Here is a 21516-nt window from a genome sequence, read left to right on the forward strand (position 1 = left end):
GCTTGCTGGTGTCCTTTTAGCTTTAAAAGCGGCTTCGAAAGCTAAAAGCTTGTGCCCCGAAATTCACCTGTGTTCAACGTCCCTGGTGTGGATGCTTAAACCCCACTGCTGTGTGATCACAAGTCGACATGTGACATATAAAACCATAAAAATTAAAAATTGCGTTACCACACAGTCAAAACTAGCACCCGAGACCAATTTACTGGCGAAATTGAGTTCGCCATTTTGTTGTTGTAAGCTGTATGGCGTGTATCTAAGGGGAGCATTCCAAGGCTCCCCTTCGGCACGAGCGAAGACATGGCGGCGGCCCGTCGTCCCGCTTGGAATCGACTAAAATAAAGCATCGCGTGAGCGGCAGAAATTCACTAAAAAAAGGAACGAGCAACGCGTGTAAGTTTTGTTTTTGTTTCTGTGCGTTTTTTTTTTTTCAACTACAACTAATGGAATGGAACCACCTGTCACAATCAAATGACCGAGTTTCAATATGTGTTAGCGAAAACGTAGTGCGGTTGCTTTGCAGCTGACGTTCAAATTACGTGTAGTTTTGTTGTCATGTACAAACAAGTAATTAAATTTCTTATTGTTCAAGCCCAAGTTATTCCAGATCACACTTTTATATTTTATTTTGAGAGAACGTTTAGAAGTCTGGATTTCTTAATGAATTGCGTTCTTCTTTTGCAGGCGGCTAAGCCGAACTACGGCGTCACGCTTGTTCGGCCAGTTCTGCTTGTGCGAGAACCAGGTGCGTTTTGTTTTATGTATGATTCTTCAGAAGTCCTTCGCTATCTGGGTACGAAGCGATTTATAACGGCCTACAAAAAAAAATATATCAACGTAACTATTTTCGGGAAATATCGTTTCAATGTTTTCCCAAGTATCAGGGCCTCGCTACCTTGCCTCACTGCACGTATTTTCATTTATGATTACGCTTCTATGGCATTGCAACCACGACCGCACCTCTTGTGGACCCAAGAGGTGCGGTCGTGGTTGCAATATCATAGAAGCGTAATCATAAATGAAGATACGTGCAGTGAGGCAAGGTGGCGAGGCAAGGTAGTGAGGCAACGTAGCAACATTGAAACGATGCTGCGAAGGGTGCGTCTCAATCGCACAATTTTACCAGCAGCTCTGGAAGGATATACACAAAAATATGCATCGTCCGATTGTGAACTGAAAAGTTATACCCGCATATTTTCTTTCTTTTTCCGAATGTATCACGTAATTATAATTGGCGTTTCCGTGTTCTAGAGAGGGGAGAGGGGCGTTATTTCTGAAAATTCGAAGAGTATTTTTCCGGTGTTTATTTCTAACACATGTGTGCTGTTTTTATCGGCATTTCTTTTCGGTGTCAAACTGAAAAATCTGCCTTTATCGGGCATATGCCGAAAGGAAACAAGACACCAGGCATAGAAGTCCCAATCCTCTGCAGGAACTATGCGCGAGACCCGAATACTTCTAAAACGTCCTGGTACCAATAGAATCAGAAAGCGGGACAAAGGTTTGGTTCCCAAAGAAATGAGTAGCATCAGGGGACAGTTCAGCGCGGGCTGTGCACTAGATAAACATATTATTGCCGCGTGCATGGCCGAGAGGAAACGCTTCTCTATACATCTAGAAGATCCGCGTTTTCTCTTGCCCCAAATGTTCGCCGCCCGAAGATTCTAGGCTGAACAATAGAGATACCGAGGGTAATAGAGAAGCAGACCAGCATGGACCTTGGCAACTCACTCTCGCTCTAGCCGGCTCTCACGCCGACACTGCGACGCTCGCTGCTTTCTTGACGACGGTGCTTTCTCGAGCTCGTTCTTCCTTTTGTTTCTGGCACAACTTTGCCGATTAAAACTTCATTCTCAGTTTTGCGCCTGTCTATCCTTTTACGTCCGCGTCAATCTAAAGTCGTAGATAAATCGAGATCGTTCTTCCCTTGAAGCATGCGTTTTTCTTATCGAAGGACATGCTCCGATTAGGGAATTTTTGAGTTTTTCTATATTTGGGACAAAATCAACTCAGGGTTAATTTTCGGTGTTTTTTTTTTCTTTTTCGGTGTTTATTTGTATACAAAACAAAAAAGAGCAATACTTATAATTCGCTTTCTTCCAGAGTACCTGTTGCTACAGTGCCACAACAGATAAGTCTAATCAGGGGGAAATTAATGTGTTCCTGGCAATCACCGCCAATCACCTTAGGAAGAGGCTAGACGACTTCGCTAACTCATCGCATTCAACAGCGAAGCACAAGAGTAAGTCGCGGAGCGTCAGGTCTTTTTCACGCATTGGTGTTGCAGTGTTATCGACTCCGTAGCAACTGCGTCTCACCGATTACGACAAAAAACGCACGGCCGTTATCGATCGAGTTGCCTTGGAATACACTCATTCTGTCGCCATGTGCTTGAAATAAGGTGGACTCTTATCAGCTACCATTTTTCATAGTCAGTGTGTAAATTTGATCTTGCATACACTAAGAAACTCACAGCACAGTTGTAAGCAGATTGAAATTGTTCCAATGATACCTGATAGGTTGCGCCAGCGTGCCAGTGTGTTATCTCGTCTTGAGCGGTTACAAGTGATTGCAAAACAGTGGATCACACTCAAACGTAAATGCGTGGACTAACCTTCACGCCAAACTTCATTGTCAAACCTGTCTAGGCAAGTTTTCATGTTTCATATTTATGACTGAACAAAATTTAGCTTGATTTTTAATGAGTTCATTTCGCTGTTAGCCTCTGAACGAGACGTTGACACTGTGAGTCGATCAAATATATATACTTGCGAGATTATTGTTTGGAAAGCAATCAGGCTCGATTTTCAAATGTGTCTGATGTCAACCCAAGACGCATAAGCATAATTTTAAAGAATCGAGCCAGCGAATGCATCTTAAGATTGGTAAATATCCTCATCAGGAAAAAATGGGTAATCTTTTAATGTACCTTAAAAAACTGATATAAAAAAGTCCTGTAATTGCTTAGATGGGACACATATTGTTTGTGTAAATATTTCCAGGAAAAAAACATTTTTTAGCAATATTTACGTTGTTAGACTCAATTTAGGTGGGGACAGCCCTACTCTAGGTCCCGCCCGGTGCTTACAAAACTAAGCATCTTTTCTCGTCTCTGATTTGTTGAAGAGATTATTGACGTGTGAAATGTCGCAAAAGTTGTACCTCCGTATCATAAGAGTGTATATATTAATCGTCAATACCTTTATGTTTAAGAAACAAATAATATAAATAGAGTCATTATTGTTTTTTTTTTCTTTTTTATATATATATATATATATATATCCCGAGATTGTTTTTCCGCTTTGGTTTCAAACGATAACAGACATGGCTGCCGGCGTTCGCGGAGTGATCACCGAGCGCGGCTCGTCGAGCTCGTATATTTTAATGAGTCCGAGTCGCTTTACGTTCACCGAGGTGTTTAGATGAAGATCTCCTCAACCGACCTAGTTTACAGCGAACAACTGTCGCAAGTACGTGGCTTTGGAGATGTGCGGGTGCTTGTTTTCGTATCGGGACTGACCTATGCCTAGCGTCCCACATCAACCTATTTTTCCTGATATGGCTTGATTTCTTCGTTTGCGCGTGTTGGTGGCGAATAAATATGTCGGTCCCCGTAAAAGTGGCCCCGCTGCTCTGTCAATCGTGCGACCGTAGTGATTACAACCATGATTTCAATATCGAGAAGATACCTACAGAGGTGAAAATTTGCGAGCAATTTAGCTGGAGGGAATCGGGCGTTCGGCTCGCATCAAGTTTGTCTAGGTCTGTTCCCGTCTCTTAACTTCGAAAAAAAAATAGCTCTCAAGTTTTGCAGTGCATCTGGCTTGCCAATGCGAATATTTTTAGGTCGCGTTTTAGTTGTGCATCATGACGCTCACCCATCTTGCTCGCGGATGCAATGCGAAAAAATAGCAAGAACAGAAAACTAAAAAAAACTACATATTTATTTTGTAGATTTTTTTGTCCTCTCGGCCGCACATCGACAGACGCCGACAGATGCTTGTATTGAAGTGTGAGGAAAGATGTTCTTTCTTCGAGATTGCGCCGGGACCCGACGACGGAGGCAGCTGATGGTCGCTGACGGAAGAATAAACCAGACAGGACTTCGAATGTCTTGCAAAAGGTTACAGCACGTGCTGTCCTCGTCTTCTTCTCTTCTCAAAACGTCCCCTGCCCCAGCTCGCACGAGCGTCGCCAGTTCACCCACACACAGGGGCACACGTGCAAACGCCAACACGCAATGAAAAAAAAAAAGAAGCTCGGTCCTGTTCCCGCGTCCACTCACGGTGATGGCGGGGCCGATTCTCACACCTCCCGACTAAGTATATTTTTTAGACCGGAAATATCAAAAATAATATATAACAACTAAACTCAAACGCGTACGCGTATCAGTCACACTTTGCACAGAGTTAGTGACTCAACCCATAAGAATCCAAACTATAGAAGAAATTTACACCAAATGCAAATTCCATGCTAGTAAAGTGATTCTTACTGTGCCCGCCACGGCTCCAAAGGAGTGACAAATGTCGCGCTAAAACTAGCGTAGCATCTAGCCTCCTAGCCTCGGTCTCTTTGCTGACAGGTTATTCAAGCCATCCAGATATCGAGGGGGCTTGAATCGGATGTTGCATAGCCGGTTCCGGAACATCCCCGCGCAAGAGCGACGACAGTTTATGCTCTGTCCCGACTTACGAATCGGGAATGCGCCTCGCAGGCGGTCGTCGTTGTTGATGTCTTCTGCAATCTCAGCTCTCTCACACGTGGCCGGCTGGTAGGAGGTCGAGTTTTCATCGGTGTCCTTAGCTATTATCTGGGACGACTTCATCTCGAAGACCGCGTCCTCGTCGCTGTCCCCGCTTCCCCTGACATCTTCACCGGCCCGCTGTGTCGTCAGCCGCTCTAACAAGTTGTCCGACTTCTTGTCAACGCCCACGTCCTTGCCGTGGTCGTCATCAGCTTGCCAGAACGTCTGCCACCAAAGCAAAATATCCGGTTTTTTTTTTTCGTCGTCGACGTTCACGTTCTCGTCATGGTCATCCCGCCGCCCAGGCGATAAGTTCGGTCCTTCGCCGTCGTCCACGTTCTCGCCGTCGTCGTCCTCGGCTTGCCGGAACGCCCACCTTCCAGGAGAAACTCTAGGTTCTTCCTTGCAACCGACGCCCATGTTCTCAACTTGGTCGTCATTGGCTTGCCGGAACTTGTGCAACCCAGGTAAGATGTCGGGACCGGCCTTGACGTTGTCGAAGTTCACACATGGGTCGTCCTCAGATTGCCGGGACGCCTGCCGCCCAGGCAAAGTGTACGGCCTTTCGTCGTCGACGTTGACCTGCTTGTCGTGGTCGTCCTGGGCTCGCTGGGACGTCCTCCAGGTACGCGAGACGTTCAGCTCATTTCTGTCGTCAACATGCGCCTGCACAGACACGCAGCTGCGATTGTTCTTTGACGACCGCTTCGTGTCGTCGGCTTGTAACAGAATCTGAGGCGCCTCACGGACCGATGGGTGCAGCCTCTTCTGGCTTTGGAGGTTCAAGTTGCTACCGTCGCTCTTGCCCACATCGGTCGTCACCTTGTCGGGCTCACGGCTGGAGTCTTGCTCCACAGTGACATTCTTGGCGTCTACTCTTTTCTCGTGAAACTGAAGTTCTTCGTCTGGTGTCTTCGTCCGGGGACATTCGCGGGAAAGGTGCCCCAATTCCTTGCATTTAAAACACTTCACCCAATAATATTCAGGTAAAATGCCCTGCCTTGGGTTCTCGTGTTTTTCCTTGAGAGAAGTGGTGGTTTCAATAAAGGGCCTCAAGATCTCAGCTCGCGACACTCCAAGCTCTAACAAGACCGACTCTTTGACCGCACCATACCCACTTCTCTCACCCATGTTCAGCCTATTCACTAGTGCACGCAAGCTCTCTGTGAAATAAGGTCGCACAAGATATCCTCTGAGCCGCTCAGGGACTTCATATGTCTTGAAGACGTTTTCTACGCCATCAAACCAGCTCGGAACTAATAAGTCGGACGACGTCATGGGAGTCAGCACTCTCTTCATCAATCTCGAAAAGCGAAAAACTTCATCTCGGAGGTTGAACTCCATGCCGCCTCCACTGGCTCGCCTTCGGTTTTCTGGGCGTATATGTTCTAGTTCTAGCTCGAGGCGTAACAGCCGTTCTTTCTCCCTCACTAGTTCTATCTCCTTTTCAATTAAGCTGTCTGATCGGAATCCTCCGTTCCCTTCCCCTTGTGTCTGCGAGTTTGCCCTTAATCCACTCGAAGGTGACGATTCACCTGGCCCGTCAACATTCTATTCCGACCCCTATTCTGCTCGGGCGTTAGAACCGGCATTCGCCGCTCTGCACTGTCTGTATCCATGGCGGGCACACGTCAAAGAATCACCTTACCGTAAGGTCAACGACTGCCGCTGGATCACAGACGGAGGCCGCTGCTCAGAATAGTCAGGCACGAAAATGATGTCCGAGCTGTAGACTCGGGCGTTCCTCGCTGGAGTGGAACGGCATCTGGTCCGAGGTAGCTCTGTCACCACGAAGTAGCTCGGTGGTCCAATCTTCAAGGAGCTCGGTGGTCCAGTCTTCTCTTTAGAAGGCTCCACCAGTGCCGCGTCAAGTCGCTGTCCGCCGATTCCGTTGTGAAGATCACGCCGCCGGGGTCCGCTGACGCAATCCTGTCGACTGCGCCAGTAAAGATGTTCTTTCTTCGAGATTGCGCCGGGACCCGACGACGGAGGCAGCTGATGGTCGCTGACGGAAGAATAAACCAGACAGGACTCCGCGGGTATGGGGAAGAAAAAAAAAAACACGTGTATTTACAAGTGAAGCTAATTTTCGAATGTCTTGCAAAAGGTTACAGCACGTGCTGTCCTCGTCTTCTTCTCTTCTCAAAACGTCCCCTGCCCCAGCTCGCACGAGCGTCGCCAGTTCACCCACACACAGGGGCACACGTGCAAACGCCAACACGCAATGGAAAGAAAAGAAAAGCTCGGTCCTGTTCCCGCGTCCACTCACGGTGATGGCGGGGCCGATTCTCACAGTGTGGCTCGTGCATGATAGAACGATAGAACGCCGCTTCCTTGGTCGCGTCTTGCGAGCGTTGGAGAAGTTTTTAGACGGGATGGAATAGCAGACGGGCGAAGGGAGAAAGCGGACGCCGACGCGGAGCTTTCATGTCCACGTCTGGGCATAGCAGACGACGATAGACGGTGGCGTAATAGCAGACGATGGCGGAGGCTGCTGTGCGTCTGCTCGCACGACTAGCCGGCGTGCGAGCAGACGCACACTAGACGCACCGGATGTCGCGAAATATAGACAGTATGCTTCAGAGCGTGACCGGCCGAGCAGCCAAGCCAATCCAATAGTAATGGGCGGGTCCACTGATCTGTGAGCGGGGCTTAGAACGGTCCGTGACCTCCACCTAAATTGCGTTTAATGGCGTAAATATTGCACCAACAAAATTATTGTTCTTCGTGAAAAAATTATGAAAACAATAGTGTGCCCTTTAAAAAACCTTGTATTCATTTCAGTTTTTTTTTGTTCGTTTGTTTGTTTGTTTAAGCCGAAGTCTTGAATTTAGCTTTAGCGACGTTGAAACGCAAAGACCGATTGTGAGTTACAGATGTAGTTATCGTAAAATATATCTGTTGGGAAGTGACGATGCGGCAGCAGAGTAATTGCTGACAGTGACGCGATAGCACGAGCATTGTCAGCACCGCCCGCACGTGTCGGTGTCCCCCTCCCCTACCTCCCCCCCCCCCCTCATTTCTGCTCTCTTCTTTTAGTCAAACCTTCACTTCTGGCAATAAACCTTCAGTTGTCATCGTGCTGCTACACGGGCCGCTCGTGTCCACTTAATAGCATTATCCGTATCAGTAAATAAAGAGTAGTATTTTAACCAATATACATATATCCATATTAAAATAGCTAAATATTTTTACCCAAAAAAGAATAGGTCATCTTTGGTTCAAAACTAAACATACGGGACGAAAATATACTGATCTTTTCTTGCGGCTTGATAATCTGGAAGTTTAAACAATCTGTAAAGCTTAGGAGACTCTTTGTAATAAGAGACACCCTGGCAAGGCAGACAGTTATAAAGGGCATCCACTATAACATATTAAAATGATGGATTATGTTCTCAGCCTCAGAGGGGAGAACATCACACAAGTTTACGAAATACGAATAGTTCTTCATGCCAAGAAAAATGAAAAGGTATCAAGAATTAAAAGTCAAAATTATCTACACCGTGCAATTAAAAAAAAAAAAAGCTCGCAAACATTTTTAAAGGTGGAAAAATCGGATGGCTCCAATTCATATCTTACTTTTTAAATTGCACTTAAAAAAATCCCGAATTTAGTAAACCCAGAGATGGTAGGATCGTGTTATTTAACATGGTGCCACAAACAAGCACTAAAGCTTTTTTAAAAGCTACTAGCTCGAAGAAAATATCTTCGAGAAGATCAGTAACACTGGTTGCACATTTTGGGATGAATAGTAATGAGTAATGATGCGTAATTTTATGGTGCTTAACTACGATGCGTAGCACTGGTTACGCACCCTAGTGTTATGCCTCACAATATACTTATAGGACAGAAATCTAGCAAAATCTAGACTCATTAGTTATACACTTCATTGAATGTGGCCCAAATCCTTCTGCAATCAGCAGCACGCCGTATAAATTTCACAATAATTTCCTTCAATTCAACCCATGACCAAAAACGCAGATTGCACGGGGACGCAATAAAAACGTGCTGTTTCAAATTTAAGAAAAATAATTCCACCGGAAAAAAACAAAAGTTGAATTAACGTTTCCAGTTGTTTATTCCGTAAAAGACGATCACGATGTTAAAATATTATAACCACTTTTGCAGGCAGCGCGGTCATGGGCGCTGGAAACAACACCCACTCCGAAAGGGTAAGATAACACAATTTCTTTGAACCTGCCTCTACCACAGAAAGAAATGCTGCTCCATGAGTGCCTGCACACTAAAACTGCTATTAACACCCCAAAGGTGTTAGTAGCGTGCTGGTGAACTATCCAAAAATAAGACGTTGCCAATCTTAGCAGTTTAACAACAGGATTGTCTCAAGATAGCAAGCAGCCGACGCTACTCAAAAACTGCCGTTACATTTCTGTATGGAAGAGTTTGAGGCTTTACTATTTGATCTACTTGTTCTTGCAAGGCTCGGTCACGCGTGAGTCGGTACACGACCTCGGACAAGGACGGCGCCGTACGGTTCAACGACGATGAGACATGCAAGATGAGCATCATCCTGGTGGTTCTTTGGGAACAGTTTCTGGACGCTGTCCTTGGCAAAGACACGTTGGCCTGTATCCTCTACGAACCGCTGCAGATAGCGCGTATGCGGCGCATGTGCGAGGCCTACGTCATCATCAGCAAAGAACCTTCCGCTGCCCTCTACGATCCTGCCATCGGGTAAAGCCATTTCGCGAGAATCTATTAGCGCCGAGATGTTTCGGTGGCACCCTCTTATGGTTTCCATCCTTGACGTCACGACTGGGATTTGCTTCGCCGTGACGTCACCAGTGTTTATCCTGGCTACTTACCATCAGGTGCGACGACGAGTTCGGTGGTGTGTTTAAAAAGCCCAGAGGAAGCTAGGAGCCATCGCAATCCGAAACTAACCCCGTCAAAGTTGGCAACCTGGCAATGCTCATATGCCCATGGTTTGGCCAATCGTGGAAAGCTGACCGCAGCGACGCTTTTGGTCGCGCACATCGCTAATAGACCACTCCGGAAGTGTGTGGCGTCTCCGCCGCCTGCTTGACGCATATTGACAATCGAATGTATCCTTAACTTCCAACTATGGTGGTACCGCGGTGTGACAATCACGTGCCCTTCGAGGGTGGCAGACTTCAACATAAAGAATGTCGCAAGCGTTTCTCTCAGATGAAATAATAGTGCTAAGGTTTTAAGGACGCCCATATTTTCCAAACTTTGGATTACTTGGGCATCCCTAACCTGGCCGCATTTCGCCGTTCCGCGTTGATCATCCACCAAAACAACCATTTTGATAGGTGCCGACGCGACCCCTTTGGGCCGTGAAAGTTGCGGATTCCACGTGAAAGATTATCAAAGAAAAAAATAAGACAAAGTTTAACGTTTTGTCGATCCGAACGAAAAAATTAAAACAAGACAAAAGGAAAGCAATTTAGTTTCTGATTACCTTGTTTTGGAGTTTGCTTTATTTTGTGTGTTCCGAACTCGTAACAATCAAAAAAAGATTGTGCGCTTTTGTGGGGTATGCGAAGCGTCCCAGTCGGCCCGAGCACATTGAAACAGCTCCACCATACTCCTTGCAGCGTAGTGCGATGCGGGACATTGTCGCGAGGTCTCCTGAAATTTCCCCAAAAAACGTCTATTGGTGATGAGATTGGACCGCAGAACGCTCGCAGCTGCGGTGAACAGTGAGAATATGCGTCGTTTTATCATTAATTCGAGCGCCGTCGAAAGCTTGAACAGATACGAACACCAACACGCATACTAAGAACAGAAGTTATCGAGCATTCTTTGCGCTCGATTCGTTTTGCAGATGATGGAACTCAAAGAGAAAGATGACGAATGTCGTGACGCTGCGCTTGTGATGCTGTTTGATTAGTTGCATCGGCTCGTAGCGTTGTATCCTGCCTTCCTTCAAAAGCGCTGACCCCGCGTTCTGGCTTGCGTTGTAGAAGTATAGAGCTTTCAATGAGTGCCCGCTCTTCCAGCGTCCTTTATTTGCTCCCAGTCCATGGTGCGAATGCCCCTTCGTCACATGTGGTTAGAATACCTGAAAAACTACGCATATCTTCGAGAAAAAGTGTATAAACCATAGTGGGTCTCTGAGATTCTGTCTGGGTCATTGGAAGCAGAAAGACTTTTCAGCTTAATGAGAGGCTTTCAAGTCAGTTTAGTTTTTATTATTGGTTAAAGTTCCCCTGAACAAAACACCAAAACAATACTATACAGTGTTAACGTCCATCACAACTGTTTTATTAGGCGCGTTAAATATCCCAGGTTTGTAGTCGTAATGCCCTGGTCATATTGTCCACCCAAAGCAGATTTCTTAAAGGTATACGGAAACAAAAGTTCCAGCGCTCATTTTTTAGCTTTAATGCGTTCCATGTTGCAGCATGTGGGAGCCACTGGTTTCCCTCCCCCGAGAAGGCGTAAGCCGCGGACGTGCCGGCCGGAGTTGTCTGGCTTCGAGTTGGCTCGTCCCGTATCGTGTTGGAGAGGGTGCGCCACGTTGCTGGCCTACTCTCTCGCACTCCTCCGCGCGTCTCCCCGATTTCGGGGGAACAGCGACATCGCGCGGGAGAGAGTCGGGCCTGCCCTCCGAGTGGACGGCCGTCTGGCCGCCCTAGTAAAAAAAATCATTTGTATGAGAAATTTCTTGTGTCCAATAAACACATATGAATCATACAAGATATATAAGAACATACAAGAACATATAAGAATTATATGAGAACTATATAAGAATTATATAAGATATATAAGAACCCCATAAGAAACTTATAAGAAAGTTCCCACTAGTTTCTCATATGGTGCTTGTGTGTCCTCATATATCTTATATAGTTCTTATATAGTTCTTATATGGTTCTTATACGGTTCTTATATGTTCTTATATATCTTCTATGATTCATATGTGTTTATTGGACACAAGAAATTTCTTATACAAATGAGAATTTTCAGTAGGGCGGGGAGTCCTGGATCGGACTCCGGGCAACGGGTCGAGTCGCGGCGCGAGCTCGTCCGACCGGCGATGACTCCACGCTAGTGATTCCCCGGGCTCTGAGAGTCGGCGTCCGCACTACCTGTGGACGTCCGTCTGCCGAGAGCCCTGGCCCCGAACTCCTGCGACGACGGGTAGCGGCGTGAGCTCGCCCGACCGGCGCTGACTCCGCTCGCAATTACCCCTTTGGCTCTCAGGTCGGCGGGCGATGCGGGCACACTGTGCCCGCGGCGGCTCGCTTGACCGCAGTGTCTTGTTGGGGACCCCTGGTACTCAATAAACGCTGCTGGATACCGGCACCTATCGTTGTTGGCATGGCGTTGGCCGAACCCGGCGCGGCGACCGCCCTCGCTGGTAGCCGTCGGCCGCGCGGTGGGGCGGGCATCGGATTTCCCCTTTGAGCACCGGACCGATCTCCAGACGTAAAGGTGCGTGATCCTCCCTCCCTTTTATTCCCACAAAATGGCGCCCAACGTGGGGCCATGGCACCTATTGTCGTGGCACTGCTGCGCCGCGCCATGCCAAGATGGCGGAGCCTCCCTGAGGAGGCCGGCTCCCTTTGTGTGCCGCCATGATGCGAATCCCGTGGGTGCCCGGATTTGGTAACCACATTCAAGAGCCAGCCCAGAAACCTGAGTGAGTCACGATTTGTTCATTCTTTTTTCGTGTCTTGCCGCAGGAGACGTTTTATCGTACCTGTCGCCTCTGGTGATGGGCGTCGCTAGCAACAGTCCCCCCACTGCCTGACAGTTGCCAACTCCGCTGCCAACCCCCACCTAGTTAGAGGGTCGTCACCTCTGGCGGCGTCCTCAGAGCCTCCGTGCCACGGAAATCACGTTGCATTGACCCCCGTGGGCCTAGCGACGAATGTTGTTAGCAGCAAAGAGCTTCTCACGGGTCAGCGGGAAAATCTGGGTTTGTAAATACGCACGTTTCTTTGACACTGAGTTGTCGGACTCTCCGGGAGAGTCGGGCGGTGCGTCTGCCATTAACGTCGCCAAGTAGCTCGTAATGCTACCGACGGGCTCCGGGAGCCGTAGGCCACGCATCCGCCGGCGTCCAGAAGCAGTTCTCACACTGTGGACGCGCGCGCTGTATGCCACTTGTATTGTGGTTGGCGCGAGGGTTTTCTTCGGGATAGATTGGTTTTGCTGACACCTTTGAGCTTCTGCTGATTTCCGAGAGTAATGGCTTTGCGTTATAAGAATGGCACAACGCACTAGAAACGGGGCGGCTTTTTAGCTACCCCGTTCCGTGCGCTTCGCTAGGGATGCGTACAGCTCGAAGACTCTACGGAGTTAGTTGTTTTCGTAGTCCCCGGCCCGGCTCCTGGTGCAGCCACCGCTGGCAGCGGAGAGTCGCCGGCTCAGTTCCCGGCGACTTCAGTTTGCGTACGCAGGGTGCCCTCTAATTCTGTTAGTAGCACCGCGTGGCCTGCCTTCCAACTTGAGCCTCCCACCCTGCGGTAGGCCGGTTAATGTACGCAGGCAGCCGAGTCCAGATACAATGAGGACCCGGCCAAAACCTGTTTTTGGGGACCATTGCCTCCCCTCGGTGGCAGTGTGTCGACCGAGAACAACGATCTCTCCCTTCGACCTTGCCATACTGCGGGTCTGGAGAGGGCGAAGAGCTGTTTGCGGGGTGCTGCGTGGGCTCTTCTTTCCGTCATTCAGGAAGATGCTCGTGCCCCCGTTCCCTGCCATCCCCCACTACATGCGACGGCGGGGGACACGCCGAGCGGCTGGGCGGGACCTGCCGGATGTGCGTCATCGCTAACGCTGCCGGGAGTTTGCGCAGCCGACGGCGGCCAGCAGCAGCAGACGGGGGAGGCTGACTTCCGGCCCATGCAAGATGGCCGCTGTCGTTCTTCAGTCGTCGGACCTTGCCGAGCCGCCCAGCTGAACCCGGCTTCCTGATACGGACCTGGTCACATCACCTGATGCCGTCCCCGAGGTGCGCTTTTGACTTCAGTGGCCGGCGTTTCCCCTTGCCGCTGGTCTCCTGTACCCATGTCCTGGGAGTGACCATGGGCGAACTTCTACGCGTGTCACCGTGCCCGCTTCGACGGAGGTCGGCCCACACCGAGTCGACGACAAGCAGCGTGAGCCGAGCAACGTCCCCAGTGAGTGCCGCTCTGGGTTGCGGAAGTACTTCGTGTCTGAGCCTTCGTTCGTCCGACATCCAGGAACTTTTCTTGGATTTATTCTACGGCACCGGAGTGCGTCGCCCCAGTAGAGCGTCGTGAACTCCGGTATGTTGAACATTTACGGCAGCAGTTCCGGGGACTGCCGAGGCCCCCGATTCAAGTTGTTTTATTTGTAAGCGCGACTGGCACTCGTGCTGTCAGCGCGCAGGCCTTGTATTTTGGGGGTTTGAGAGCCGGCGCCCCTTTCTCTGAAAGGGGTGCCAAATGTTTTAAGGAGGGGGGGATTGTGGGAGCCACTGGTTTCCCTCCCCCGAGAAGGCGTAAGCCGCGGACGTGCCGGCCGGAGTTGTCTGGCTTCGAGTTGGCTCGTCCCGTATCGTGTTGGAGAGGGTGCGCCACCTTGCTGGCCTACTCTCTCGCACTCCTCCGCGCGTCTCCCCGATTTCGGGGGAACAGCGACATCGCGCGGGAGAGAGTCGGGCCTGCCCTCCGAGTGGACGGCCGTCTGGCCGGGGAGTCCTGGATCGGACTCCGGGCAACGGGTCGAGTCGCGGCGCGAGCTCGTCCGACCGGCGATGACTCCACGCTAGTGATTCCCCGGGCTCTGAGAGTCGGCGTCCGCACTACCTGTGGACGTCCGTCTGCCGAGAGCCCTGGCCCCGAACTCCTGCGACGACGGGTAGCGGCGTGAGCTCGCCCGACCGGCGCTGACTCCGCTCGCAATTACCCCTTTGGCTCTCAGGTCGGCGGGCGATGCGGGCACACTGTGCCCGCGGCGGCTCGCTTGACCGCAGTGTCTTGTTGGGGACCCCTGGTACTCAATAAACGCTGCTGGATACCGGCACCTATCGTTGTTGGCATGGCGTTGGCCGAACCCGGCGCGGCGACCGCCCTCGCTGGTAGCCGTCGGCCGCGCGGTGGGGCGGGCATCGGATTTCCCCTTTGAGCACCGGACCGATCTCCAGACGTAAAGGTGCGTGATCCTCCCTCCCTTTTATTCCCACAAGCATAACCTCAAAGATACCAACCAGTCTTTCGTTGAAAGGCACAACAAAACTAATTTTAAAGCTAATTAAACGATCTTTCAATGTGCACGTGGTGGATGCATGTTGAGCCTATTTGGGAGGTAATCTAGCAACGTTGGGTCACTTGCTACGTAGTCATGACGTAGCAAGTTCCATCGGAGCGGCGCCGCTCTTTGGAATTCAACATTTTCCCTTTATAGCTTTCCTCAACTCACAAATCGCGCACTGTACCAAACCCTCTTTTGTGCACCCGGAAACAACCATTCTCTCCCTAAAAGATAAGCCGGTCAGTCAAAATTTGGACAAGACTTGCTTCCCTCACGCCGTTCACCCTTAATCTGACAGTGCTGTAGAAGCTATGTGCTCCTTAGGCCAGCCTTACGCTCGTCACCCCACGGGTACTTCGAACGGCTCGGTTGTAACGCTTTGACGCTATTGACACCACCACAACGCTGACAACGCCAGCAAAGGAAAAGCTCATAACCACGCCAGCCTTGCTACGTCACAAATGCAAGATTTTTTTTTTTTTTCGTTGGATATTTTATGAGGCATCACGCTCTCCGTTCGCTTCTCTTCGAGCGCTTGCTCGAGTGCACCGTTTGGAACGAAAAATATAGCCAGTCATTTAAAATACAAACGGGCGATTATATATTTACGGTTATTATCCGTCGTGCTTGACTCATTTCCGAACGAAATTTGAATATTTAAATTTTTGTTTGCGCACCCCTTTAAGGCAGACTAACATACCGGTCATAAAATCTTCGTCCCACGGGTTCGACTCTTAGGCTTTCATGAAGGCAGCAGACAGGAAGATTCATCTTCGTATTAATCCCAAGATATACAACTTTAAAGTGGCGCGTAAGACAAAAAGACTAGGTAATACAAGCACATATTTTTCTCTTTGCAACGTGGTCGCAGGACCTCCCATGACTCTTTCGCGGAGTTTTCATGTTTACTTCACTCGCGCGTTTCCCTTTCCTTTTTCTGCCTTGCTGCTCACCGACGGACACAACCCTTCCGCGGGACACGCCCTTTGTAGGGTTTGTTCGAACTTGGTTAATTTAGCGAATGCCGATTCCAAAACGTTTTGCTTATTTAAGAAAGCAAAGCTACGCTCATCCGGGAGTTGACCACTGGCGAGAAGACTGAACTATAGTGTTGCTTTCTGCTGACCTTGTTTTGCACAGAGGTCTATGTTTACCCACTAGAAGACCTTTACTTCGTGTTTCTTGACCGAGTGCGGGGCACAAATTGGACAAGAGTACAACGTCCGTGTTCGGCTGGAACTTGTCCTCAACTGAAGGTTCACTGATCGAGCGCGAGGCTATGTTAGTCGAATACTGCGTCAGGAATGAATAATTATTTTTTTCCTCGTGGGTTTCCTTTATAATTTAGCCGCTAGGGACGCGACAGTTGGATCGCCTCCCCACTGAGGTTTTACTGAAAGTTCGTGACCTCCCCTTTTCCAGAGAAGAAACCTTTACCAGGATTAGCAAGCAAATCTGGAAATCCCAGTACCTCAAGCGACTGCCCTCTCTCGAAGTCCAATGTCAAGCCCTCGACGGCGACGCCGCCAACATACCAATCATATTTGAAGAACGTCTCTCCGAGGATGAGAGCCCTTCCAGCTACAGAAGCGGTAAGATACTCGAATTATCTATTTCGTTTGGTAAAGCATAAAGCGATCTCTAACTGTACTCGCCTCTGCATTCGGCGCCAACGAAGCGTTCGGAAAAGAGTTTCGAAAACGGTAGTTGCCGCGGAGTTGGCCAGCTGCCAAGTTGATTTCGCCTCTCGGTCTAGCTAAAGTCTCTCGATAAACTCTTTGTTAAGAGCGACAGCAATTGATGTGTCGACGCGCTCTCCCATTGGTCCATGCCCGCGTTCAGTTTCCGATAACGTCACTAGAACAACTGGGTTGGACACTGCGCCATAGAGCCTGCTCTGAAAAAGTGGCACCGATCCGTACTCGAGAACCGAACTAATGGCGATCACAAAGCCACCATTTCTCCCGCAGCAGCCACTCTGGGAACTGCACGGCTTCTCGTATTGGCTTGGGAGTATCGCATTCCATTTGATGATGTCCGCTGTGACAGCTTTATTTTGGCTTTAATCGACCATTTTGGCGCCGAAACATATACGATGGAGGGGTTTCAGTGAATGCCAACCACCGTCTCCCAAATGGACGTGACGCGTATTACTACCGAAGTTAGGACGCGCCCAGGTCGGGACGCGCTACCTGAAATCACCAGAGAGAGGTGGTTGTATAAAAACAATATTAATTGTGCCGCAAAAACCTTGTAGACTAAAGAATTTAAAAACATCCCCTCTCATTCTGTACCTAACTCTAATAAAAACTCCCACAAAAAGAATTTTTTCCGTTTGTTTTTACCAAAACATACTCTCTAAAAGCTCATAATGACGACAGTAAAAAAAATGACCGCATCTCCACGTGGTGAATGATGTTGATTGGGGCGAAGCTCTGGCAAGCCGCAGCATGCCGAGCTTTTCGTTCGTTTCCATCCATGTTAGAAAGAAAATGTATAGTATGGAACGTGGTTATATACGCATTTGAGCATTTTACCGCAGCGCCCTCTCGTCTATAAACGTTGAGCCAATGCATGCAAAGTTTATCGCGATTATATACGCATTTGACCGCAGCGCCTTCTCCTGTATAGACGTTGAGCGGCTACATGCAACGTTTCATCCATGACATCCCCAGCTCTTGAGTTACTACCACATCTCAGAGCCCCCTACTCGTCCCGCAGTCGTGGCCGAGTGGTTAAGGCGATGGACTAGAAATCCATTGGGGTCTCCCCGCACAGGTTCGAATCCTGTCAACTGCGCAAACATTTCTGTTTAGGGGCGAAGCTCCTTAGGGGCTAGCCATGTCCGTATGTCCGCCCGATGTCCGGCGTCGGGGGCTCGTGCTCCTGCTCATGAGCTCACGTGCTCACGAGCACGTGAGCACGTGCTCCCATACTCGTGTAGGGCGAAAAATTACACCATCTTCCCGAGGGGAACCATGGGGTGATGCGGAGTATCGCGGATCGTTATTAACGGTGTTAGTAACGTTGTTGAACTTCACGGTCCCGAACCTCAGGTTCTGCTGCTCGACGTTCACGAACCAACGCGGCTTCCCGTTCTCGAAGGTCGGGTTCCGCCACTCGCTTCGTACGTTTACGTTGAACTTCCCCGTCCCGAACCTCAGGTTCTGCTGCTCGACGTTCTCGAACCGCCGCTGCTTCACGTTGTCGTAGTTCAGCATCCGCCGCTCGACGTTGACGAATGGACGTCGCTTCTCGTTGCCGTACTTCAGGGTCTGCCGCTCGCTTCAAGCGTTTGCAGCGCGCTACCACTGCTTATATTCACACTTGAAGGAGAGGAGATTAGAGGAGGAGAGTTGCGCATGCGCGCGCGGTGTGAGTAGAAGCGAACGCACGCGAAGTGCACGCAGCTGGTGGAGAGAGAGAGCGGAAAGAGTAACGCGCAGACGTTGGAGAGAGGGAAGGAGGAGAGTTGCGCATGCGTAGTGTGAGTGCGGACAACGACGCCGCGGGACATAGACCCGAGCAAGAGATGCTCCGCATCTAAAAGAAAACCACCGCATCTCCACATAGTGAATGATGTTGATTGGGGCGAAGCTCTGGTGGTGCTTGTCTGCGTAGACGGTGAGCCGCAGCATGCCGAGCCTTTCGTTCGTTTTCATCCATGTCAGAAAGAGAATATGTGGTACGGAACGTGGTTATATACGCATTTGAGCATTTGACCGCAGCGTGACATGCAGTGCCGGATTAAGGCATTTGGGGGCCCTGGACTGAGGCTGTTAGGAGGCCTCTACCTATGATAATGGTGGTGGTGATGATGGTGGTGTTGGAGGTAACGATCATGACGGGAATATGTATATTTTTGAACTTGTTAAATCTCGGTATGTTTCATCGTGTGATTATTGTCGAGCCTTGTTTAGATCCGTAGATTTGATGGAATTCAAGTTTTCCTTGTTGGCATTGAGGCGGATGCGATTGTTTATAAGCTATTTCGCAAATAATCAACCTCTCTAGCAGTTTACAATATTGTAATTTTGAGGTACAAAAATGAAATCAAATAAACATTGCGGAAAATATTAGGTTTTGTCGTTCACATCCAGCAACTTAACCACAAAAACAACAACAAAAAACACTAAATTGCTTCCGTTTAAAATGTTGACTCCGTTCATGAATTTGTTTGACTAGAATTACAGCAAGATTCATCGAGTACACGCCCCGGGCCAGTTGAGACAAATTGGTCACGATTTCGACTTGTAGCACAGGTGACCCTCTTGCTAACATGTCTAGTGACATCATTAATCACACATGAATTGAGTTATGCAGCAACCGAAAAGGTACCTGCAAATTTCCCATTCTAATTTCGCTTCCACTAAATGGCATGCCTCGCAAATCGACAACTGCCACGAAAATCAAGAGCCCTTACTCTTGTAATTGTTGTTTTAACTTCTAACCAGCCCTCAGTTAATTAATTACTGGTGTGAACAGTGAAGGAAGTGACATAGGCAAGAAAGAAATTTCGTTGGCTGAAGCAGTCTTTATCGGGATAAAACTACTTCGTAAACGCTCTTTTAATAACTGAACCCTCGTTTCGCAAACAAACACAGACTTCCACATTTAAAGCATAGGAGAGACTGCGTGCGATTCTAAGACATCGACCGCTGTCGTTCGGGCACATTAGCATTTGAAGAATTTATCATGAGAATTGAGAAGATGTTTTCTTTTGGTATCTACACGCTGTCTTTTTGAATGGGGAAAATGTTTCGCATCAGATTTAGTACTAATCTTATTCTTTTTAAATGCAGTAATTTAAACTTCGGCGGCCGTTTTGTTCTGTGACTCAAGGTTAAAAAATAAGAGGTTATACCTCAAAGGTTGGTGAAACCATTGCAGTATTCGTATCAGTCGCTGGAAGGAAGAGTGTTCAGTTGCACTGCCAGACCAGATATGAACTCTACAGCACTTCCTTGCAGTCAGTACCCATCGAAAACTGTTGAGGGGCGTCTTAAGAGCCGGCTCCTTGAAACGCCTCTTTGTTGGTGGCTATAGAGACGGTGTCCGGAAGATTTACGGGCACCTTTTCGCTTGTTCCAAACTTATCGTGCTGGAATAAACTACATATGGAGTTTCGCGAAAAGGTTTATAACAACATGTGTGAACCATCTGCGTTGCTTGCTTAACGCTTGCTTAACTTCCTGCCACCAATTGTCCGTAAAACACGCTAAGGGGGCCCCAGTATAAAAGAAAGCTCCATAACCGTCCTTCCATCAAGATCCAATTAAAAAAAAAATCTAGCAAGGGGCATGGGAGGCCGCGTTAAATTTTGTTGTTCTGGTACGCTCTTGTACAACGAGCTCAAAAACGCCAGCTGATCTAGAGACGGGAACTTTATGGCATCCTTGCTTCCTTGCTGAGGAAAAGAGAACGAGAAGGCTATTGCGCCAGAGGCCCTTCGGAGTGTTTCTTCCGCTTTCGGCCTAAACTTTCACAAAAATTAAAAAAAAAAAAAAAGATTAACATTTTTAAATTTTGAGGGGCCAGTATGGGGCCCCTTGACAGCCTGGGGCCCAGGGCTGCAGCCCCCTTAGCTTGTACCTTAATCAGGCCCTGGTGACATGAATGAAAACGAACGAAAGGCTCGGCATGCTGCGGCTCAGCGTCTACGCAGACAAGCACCACCAGAGCTTCGCCCCAATCAACATCATTCACCACGTGGAGATGCGGTTGTTTTGTTGTTCTTTTTAGTTTTTTTTTTGCCCTACACGAGCACGTGAGCACGTGAGCTCACGAGCACGAGCACGAGCAAGATCGATGTGAGCACGGATGCCGGACGGACAAAGCTAAACCCTAAAAAGCTTCGCCCTTAAAAAAAAAAAAATTGAGCCGCCATTTTGGCACTTTGAGGCTGGGAGTTTACGTACTCTGGCGGCATTCAGTGACCAGCAGTCCCCATATAAAGCATACTTCATGTTTCGACTCGTCGCTAAAGGGTGGCGCTGTTATCGTATTTAGCTCGGTTTCGGTGGACGCCAGTCAACGCCAGTGACCCAGGTTGTAAGGACAAATTTCCCAACTGAGTGTTTTAGTAACGCTGGTTTCCGGTTAGGAAGAACATGGCGGATTCGACACGACTTGCACTCTCGAGAAACGGTTTGGTACCTTGGCGTTCAAAAAACTACCCGCGTACAGCGTGTTTAAATCTGGATTGTCATGTGACATTACCCGCCTGAGTAACTCGGAAGATTTCGAACAGAGTGACGGTGGGCAAGTTAGGAAGAACATGGACGACCGCGCGCTAGGAGACGACAGGAGCGAGGGTAGGAAGGCGGGGTAGGAGGACTTGTCGCTACCTCACATAGCGTTATCTAGGGACGTTAGTAGGGAGTTGTAGTAGACCGTTTTTCTCCTCCGCTACGGTATCCGTAAAAAAAACGCCGCAGCTGCTCATGCGCGCCGCCAGCCTTGTCTGCATAGTTCAAGGTCTTGTGGCGGATTACGGAGCGCTATCCGCGTGCTTAGCGGGCGGCGGAAATGATCTACTACAATTCGCTAATGGCGCCTTGTCA

General features: G+C 48.9%; 1 protein-coding gene across 1 annotated transcript in view; it reads right to left on the minus strand.

The window, feature by feature from the left end:
• The window catches only part of LOC121047407 (protein FAM135B-like), a 106314-nt gene extending 98495 nt beyond the window's left edge, over window positions 1–7819 (minus strand). Inside the window, exons 1-2 of the mRNA XM_042286953.1 lie at window positions 7787–7819; window positions 5118–5653 (exon numbers count right to left, since the gene is read on the minus strand). Coding sequence (XP_042142887.1) covers window positions 5118–5653; window positions 7787–7819 — 569 coding nt within the window. The remainder of the gene's footprint in view (window positions 1–5117; window positions 5654–7786) is intronic.
• Between the last annotated feature and the right edge of the window lie 13697 nt (window positions 7820–21516).

The sequence above is a fragment of the Ixodes scapularis genome, unplaced genomic scaffold (genome assembly GCF_016920785.2).
Source record: "Ixodes scapularis isolate PalLabHiFi unplaced genomic scaffold, ASM1692078v2 PGA_scaffold8__174_contigs__length_109621045, whole genome shotgun sequence".
NCBI lineage: Eukaryota > Metazoa > Arthropoda > Arachnida > Ixodida > Ixodidae > Ixodes > Ixodes scapularis.